This window comes from Cynara cardunculus (genome assembly GCF_001531365.2).
Source record: "Cynara cardunculus var. scolymus isolate 2C chromosome LG 10, CcrdV1, whole genome shotgun sequence".
NCBI lineage: Eukaryota > Viridiplantae > Streptophyta > Magnoliopsida > Asterales > Asteraceae > Cynara > Cynara cardunculus.
Window position 1 is genome coordinate 28,560,097 of NC_037537.1, and position 8,303 is coordinate 28,568,399.

General features: G+C 32.6%; 1 protein-coding gene across 1 annotated transcript; it reads right to left on the minus strand.

Moving 5' to 3' along the window:
- Positions 1 to 4,694: 4,694 nt before the first annotated feature.
- LOC112519134 (GTP-binding nuclear protein Ran-3-like) lies at positions 4,695 to 7,774 on the minus strand. The gene is made up of 8 exons (XM_025127119.1): positions 7,651 to 7,774; positions 7,430 to 7,499; positions 6,595 to 6,651; positions 6,368 to 6,485; positions 5,550 to 5,639; positions 5,292 to 5,471; positions 5,139 to 5,216; positions 4,695 to 5,062 (listed from the first exon to the last, which is right to left on the minus strand). Exons 1-8 carry the CDS (start codon positions 7,651 to 7,653, stop codon positions 4,990 to 4,992), a joined length of 669 nt encoding a protein of 222 aa, XP_024982887.1. The 5' UTR covers positions 7,654 to 7,774; the 3' UTR covers positions 4,695 to 4,989.
- Between the last annotated feature and the right edge of the window lie 529 nt (positions 7,775 to 8,303).

The window sequence follows — 8,303 nt, forward strand, 5'->3', positions numbered from 1 at the left end:
GAGTGTGAGTGATGAGAGTGAAAACCTAAAACTTAAAAGGCAGCGGAACCTAGCTCCTTCTCTTTGTTGTGAAATTACCTGGCTACCCCTGGGTTGAATTGGTAAAGTGAGACACCAAACTGGCCCAATGTTCTATTTCATAATTTATCCAACATCAACCACAATGTTCATCCAGAAGTATTTAGCCTTACAAAATGGTCCTTGCTAAATCACACGAGATTCCACATGTCCCATACTACTCGGGTTAGAGCTCATTTGCTCAATTGACACATCTGAGATAACAATTTAGAGAAAAAGTTGATTATCGATAACATTAATCTAACACCAATATAAAGGTATTTTTTGGCTCACTTCGGTTGATGCTAACAGGGCTTGCTACTCGTATGATAGTTAACTTAACTAAACTAAATAAAAATAATAAATGGATGTGATTGTAAAAATATAGGTATATTAGTAGTTATATGTTTGTTTAAATATGTATTTAAAAAAGTGTAGAAGTATGGTAACGTTTTTATTATTTTCTTGCGGTTTTTAATGTTGTTATGAAAAGTGGGGGAAAGTAATTGAAAAAAACATATGGAAAATGAAAAACACTTGGCAAAACAATACGAGACACGTGAATCAATAAATACATGCACGCATGTATCTATCTATATGTGTTTGGGTTAAGATCAAATAAGTTAAGTCGTTGCTGAAGCATCGTGTTTGTTGAGGTAAAACTGGATGTAAAACACATCCAGTTACACGTTCAATATCATATTCAAAAAGCCTCCGATTTTTCAACGAGATGAGTTTGGTTTTTGTTTTTTATGTGTTATTTGACTACTATTTTTTTTGTATGTAAACTTGTCATTTCCGTTATTTACAACTTTATCGTTATTCTTATTTACCATTTTATCACTATTGAAATATGTAAATAGATTTGATGGTTTTGTTTTTTCCACACCTACAATTGCTTTTATTCTCCCAATTTCACAATGACATCAGAAAAATATATGAATGTAGTGATTGTCGAGTAACCTTAGTTTCCTACATAAAATTTAAACTAATCAAGTATTTCGAAAAAATTGTCCCTTAGTTATTATTACCTTTGCTACCGTCGTGAAAAAATCAGACTGATTAAGAGATTAATCCAATCGATTACGATGAATCAGGCATTTTTTATGAAATCTAGTTATGAAGTAACCAGTGGAGGAGATCAAAATTCAAAAGTTTATGAATTTTGAACAATATTTGCATACATGGGCATATATTTCAAAATTCAAAAGTATTAATCATAAGTCCATAACCTCAAAAGTGTCGTAGTTAACAACATTGGATAGAAGTCCCACATTATACATGTTAAAGACAAAGTGTTCATCTTTTGTAACTACAGCACCATAACTCTCCGATCACAAAAATCGACATTATTGATTTGGTTTGCCTATAACGAGCATAATCTATTTTTTTTCCTTACTTCGTTTTTTATTTATAACGTCATCAACATACATGACACACCTCACGACTTAGTCTAACGGCTAGGAGATGAGCGTCCTTGTAAAATGAGTATGAGATTTAGGATTATACTATCGTGCAACATATAAATATTGGGTTTGAAACTTTATAGTTTACGGGTGCGTTTAGTATCCAGACATGCAACACAAGACAGTGTGGTGTTAGGCTGGTTTGTGTAAGTCAATACCATAGTTAAGAGTCAGTTTGTTATGAATAATCCGGAAGAATTTGATGGAATTAAAATAACGAATTCTTTTGATCAGATTCCTTAATGATGTTTGGTTCGTGGATTGAATTAATTGGATTTCATCGAATTCCACAGTTGAAGGATCTAATAATTCTTTTGTATAAGTGAAATAACATAATTTCATTCATAGGCAAATGTAACATATTTTATAGCTTGATTTTAAAAATGCAAAAATAAGTTTTGCACTCTTGTTGTCAACATCGTTGTCACTGTCACCAGAGCCAATTAATATTATCATTCCATCACCACCTCAACCAACCGTCCTCACAAAACCGCCACTCACCCATCCATCTCACATTCTACTAACCTAGTCGTCACATCCACCAACCACTTACCCACTCACCCACCACCATCACGCTACTTTTGCCGTCACTCACTCGCCACTACCGTCATCTTCACAATCACCCCCTTCCACCACCAATTAATATCATCACTATATTGTATTTAAAATTCAAGCAAAAAAAAATGTAATATAGGGGTTTTGGTCATCTATTATTATTTCGCCCAACCAAACATGCATATTCCAAATTCTTTTAATAGATCAATTCTAATTCATGTCAATCAAACACGTGGTCAAAGTCCATTCTAATTCATTCAAAGTCAAATTCTTGTAATGCATTATAATTCCACTAAACTTCAATGTGAACCAAACGCCCCATGAGTTTTATGGAGATTCTTCATTTGTTAAATTGATAATAACGTCAAAAGAAAATGTACAAAAATGTTATTCTTTTACAAACACTCCATTAAAGATGCTCAAATAAACCATATTGTTAATACCTCCATGCATCTTCCCTAGTACATATTTCTTGATATAGACATAACATGGAGCCAAAATTACCAGCTGTAGATTACTTTGGAGAGAGAGAGAAAGTGAGGGAAGACGAGTTCATGCTAGAACAATAACAAAATAAGAAAATAAGAAAACGATCGAATCACATGTAATTTTGTATGTAAATTGACCGTTTCATGTTCTTTTTTTTAGTTATTGTTCTCGTTTAAACCCTCCATCTCTCCCCCCCCCCCTTCTCTCTCTCTCTCTCTCTCTCTCTTTATATATATATATATATATATATATATTTATTTTTTATTTTTGAGAGTGAGACTACAAGAGAAAACATAAGATGCTAATGCTATAACAAAAATAATGAATTTTACAAGAAGCTATATTTTTTTAGGAAAGGTGTCCCAGCCTATGTCTAGATTAATCCTGGCAAATTGTGACTGCAAGAAATAATCCATGATAAACTTAATGGCCACAATTGTTGTGTACGTTTGAAATCGAACTCTAGACAAACGGGATATTCCATCAATCTCCTAAGACCTCAACCACAACGCAATAATCCTTGTGGTTAAGCTGTAAATATTTGTTGGTTTTGAAGACCCAATAAAAAGTCATAATTTTTTTTGTAATTTTGTTTTTATTTGCTAAGAAAACATAAATTGGGGTGGTCTATCTTTGAACGTAGTAACGTTACTTTATCCTTTGATAGTATAAATGTTGCTTGCGCAAATGCCAAAGAAGCTTAAATAATGTTTTATTTCCGAGTCTTAAAGTCCAAACGACTTTAGGTCGGTGTCCATCATTCCAAAACATACATATAAAGTGATTAGATAAATACGAAATAATTAAGGTTCTAAAACGACATCAAGCGTGTGTAGCGGTGTAATCAAGTTTCAGAAGCCACGACGAGAGGGCATGGCGTTTTTTGATGTGTGACTTTTGACAACAAATATGCATATGATATATATAATTTATATATATAGGGAGAGGTTCATTTGAGAAGTAAGAAGTGATAGTCTTTAAGATCAAGATTGGTCAAAAATTGTGCTTTCACTGGTCAAGATTTGTGGTTTTGATTGATCAAATATTTAAAATTGTGGGAACGTTTCGTAACTTTTACAAATATGTGGTAAACAAATGCATATGTTAACCCAAAGTTAATATGCGAATAAGTTAATTAGTTCATATGTGAATCATACAGGTTCATATATGAATCAGTTAATTAATTCATATGTGAATCACACAGACTCGTATGTGAATCAGTTAAATAATCATGTGTGAATTACACGGGTTCACATATTAACATATAGTTCATATGTGAATCACACTGGTTCACATATACACTTGTTTTGCTGTCTGTTTGTAAAAATTATGAAACTACACCTCTATCTTTAACATACCATGCTAGGAATTATCTTGTGCTCCACAGTCAAAGCCGCGGATTTTGACTAGATAAAATGTTAGGATCACTTATTTACTCATCAAATACTTATCACTTCTCAAATGAACATATAACTATATACATATATATATATATATATATATATATATAGACAAAAGATTGTGTAAGGATAGACGTTAGGGTGAGAAGTGTAAAAAATGATTTAAACTCTTTCTCACTTTTAATCTCAAACTAACCCATGAATTACGTTTTAGAAGAGAATTGATTTGATCGTTCTCATTAGATCTAGTGGAACTCTTCAACTAGAATCCAATCTCTCTCTCTCTCTCTCTCACACACACACACACATATATATATATATATATCAATTAGTAACGATATTAAACAATTTAAACTAGATTATATACTAAAAACTAAAAGTAAGACATTTAAAAAGACAGGAAACCTTAAATATGAAATTACAATTGAAATTAAGTTAAATAGTAACAACTATAATATAAATATGATCTGTAAGGATTAATTATCTTTTTCAGAGATTTCACTAAACCTCAACCACCAAGCTTGGAGAAGAGAAGAAATTCATCATGTAAAAATTTATTGTAATCCTACAAACAAATCTCTCAAATTCTTCCCTACTTTCTCTATTTTAGAGAAAAAGAGAACCAAAATCTCAATTTTAAGAAAGCTGCTGAAGAACAATCTATTTTCATCCACACCTCTTATTGTAAATCCATTTCTATTGGGGTTTTAAAATATACCAAGTAAAGTAGGAACATAATATTCATATCTTTAAAATACGGTAGTGAATAGTAATAGATAGATCAACAAATGGAACCCTCAGAAAGGACCAACAAACAACAAAAAGACAATGAAGAAATTGGGAGCTGTTAAAACTCAACACCCAACCCAAATGCATATTGCTTCACAACACAATTATCATGTGATGATGATATATATCCCACAAACAATCTCATCTCCCTACCAAAAGCTTTTTAAATCATTCAGACATCATCATTCATAATCAAAAACACCAACCAAAACCCTTCTCAAATTCCTCATTTTCTATTCAAAAGCATCATCATCGTCGTCATCTGGAAGCGGCTGGCTAGCGGCAGCAGCAAGCTCGGCCTCATGCCTACAAAAAAACACCATCGTTTACACATCCTTTTTTATAAAAAAAAAAGCTCAAAAACCACAATATATTGGCTTACTGTTGTTGAGCAGCCATGTCGATTTGCACTTCTGGGGGAGCAAGAGCAGGAGACTCAACAAAATGCAAGTTGGGATCCCTAAAACAACAACAAATTTAACATGTTAATTCTTGAAACCCTTTTTCTTACTCGAATAAAGTTGATGATTGTTACCCAGCAAGCTTTCTGGCAAGATAAAGGAATGGCTTCTCAAAGTTGTAATTACTCTTGGCTGAGATTTCGTAATACTGCAAGTTCTTCTTTCTGTGGAAAGTAACCTGCTTTGCCTTCACTTGACGGTTCTTCACATCAACCTTGTTTCCACAAAGTACGATCGGGATGTTCTCACAAACACTATGATCATAAAATACGTCAAGATTAAATGATATAATATTGACATACAACAATAACAAGATGAGGGTAAAGTTATACCGGCAGAGATCACGATGCCATGTGGGAACATTCTTGTAGGTCAACCTTGCGGTTACATCAAACATGATGATGGCACATTGCCCGTGAATGCTGTAGATGATTCAGATTCCAATATTTGGTTAGTATATACTCCGTAGAATATGTGATTGAAATAATATACACAAATAACATTATCAACAATATCGAATTCTTTTAACTCTGCAAACTGTAAAGAGCACAAAAATCTCATATCCTTCCATTTCATTGAAGTTTTCAACATCATTACCTAGGATGGATACAGATTGTCTATTATTAAAGGACATTTTAGACATTTGACAAACAATCTATCTATCTGCTCACTGCCATCATTATGTAAGATGGATACAGATTGCCTTTATTAAAGGGTATTATAGACATTTGACAAACAATCTATCTATCTGCTCACTGCCATCATTATGTAAGATGGATACAGATTGCCTTTATTAAAGGGTATTATAGACATTTGACAAACAATCTAACACTTCATAAAAGCTTTCTACATAACCAAGTGATGCAAGTTTGATTAAAGGGTATTTTAGACATCTAACAAACAATCCAACACTTCATTAAACTATGTACCACTTGATGCAAGGTTCAAGGCATCTTTCCTACTTTCTACTACTTGAAAAATCATCTATTGAACATAATACAAAAAATTCCTTCCAAAGCATTGCTCACATTATTAGATCACAAAAAGAGGCCACTAAACAAGAATTTGTTTTTGAACTGGCAATACATAAGAGGGACATTAATCGATAACATCGAAGGTACTTGAATCATAAGCAATGAAAATGACTTACTAATATCCATCACGAAGACCACCAAATTTCTCCTGACCGGCGGTATCCCAGCAGTAAAATCGAATCTTTCCACAGTTAGTAAAGAAATCCAAGGGGTGAACTTCAACACCAATGGTTGCTAAACACCAACAAACAGAACATCATTATTTATCCAAATCTAAGAAAACAAAATCTTGGGTAAATAAGACACAAACTGAAAAGATAAGAGAACTTCTATGATTCCTTACGTTCATATTTCTTCTCGAATTCTCCGGTCAAATGTCTCTTCACAAAAGTAGTTTTCCCTAAACAACTCAAACATCAAAAAAAAAGATTTTAGGTCATCTGTCACAAGGTAAGATAAACCAAGAAACCTATGAAATCCAGTTCATTGAATATATTTAAGCTACCACCCTAAACCCTTGATTAGATTGACAAGTAAAATGACACACATAAGCACACACTAATAAGCAACAGTTCCTACTTCCTACTACTAAAGAGTTCATCTTCAATACACTAATAGTGACTCCAGTTGACATTCAAACTGATTTCCATAACATTTTCAAACTATTTTAACAAATATCTAGCATCTGGTAATTTCATATCAAAAACCATAGATTTTTGTGTTAAGTCATAGTAGATGGCTCCAAATTACAACAAATTAACCACCAATCAAAAGATAATATAAAAAAAAACTGTATTTTGGACCAATAAGCAACTATGTAGAATTTTTCATTCTTCTAAAATGCTATGGTCTATTTCGAATTTTTGTAAAGATAGTTGTATCTAATGAACACCCGAATACGATTGTTCTAAATTCGATCAATCTTCTTATGTCATCATATTCATATATAAAATGTGTATAGAATATAATCACAGTAATTCACTCAGCAAGAGCAAAAGACCACATAAACCCTAACCCTCAACAGGAAGTAAATACCATATTACGATCCCGTAACTTTTTTCTTCCACAAGATCAAAATCACGAATTAATCATCTTCCAATTCAAATTATTATGACATTAACTTTGAGACAACAAGTAGCAATCACAAATAAAAGTTAAAACTAATAAAAAACTTTTACCAGTTCCACCATCGCCGACAATTACAAGCTTGAAACTCGGGTAATCAACAGTTTGCTGATTCGGCAAAGCCTAAAACACAAAATCAAAACATAATCATACTGTTTTTAAATCAACCCGATACAAATTCACCAGTTCTCATCAAGAAAACACAAAGCAATAAGAAATAGATGGATTATAACAAGGGAAAGTTGCAGATCTATGAATAAAGAAGAAGACATACCATTTTGAAAGGCGAGTGATATCAGAGAAAAAGGAGATGAAGGGTGAGTTGAGAGGGAAGTGTGTGTTTTAATATAGTAAGAGGCTGTGATTTTGGGTTGAGAAGGAGACCCTAAATCGAGAGTAGAGACACAAATAAATATTCAACGAAAAATGGTGTCTGATGTTAGCTTTCAGCTGACGCGTTCATCTCCGCTGTTGGATGAAATTCCCTTAATCATGACCGTTGATAGTCTGAGCAAGTGCGACTCACGTGACTGGGAAATGCTTTTGAACATTCAAACCCTAACCAAGTAACATTCACACACCACCATACATCCCATGTTTTGTGTTTTAAAATAATAATAATAATAAATAAAATAACAAAAAGTAAAAAAAGCATTATATGTTGGGGTGATGTTGTACGGATTGTTTTTTTAGAATTATAGATGTAAAAAGAAATCAAGATGAAAATTAGTAGGTACAAATATATAGAGATACGTTTGATCTGCCCCTACATTTTTCTTAAGATTTAATAATAAATTAGAAGCGTAATCCTGCAATGCAGCGAGATACATCATAATTTTAATATTTTATTTTATTTTTTATCTCGGTCGATGTTATAATATGGCTTTACGTGATTTTTAGAAAGCGATGATGTTTTTATTTTTGAAT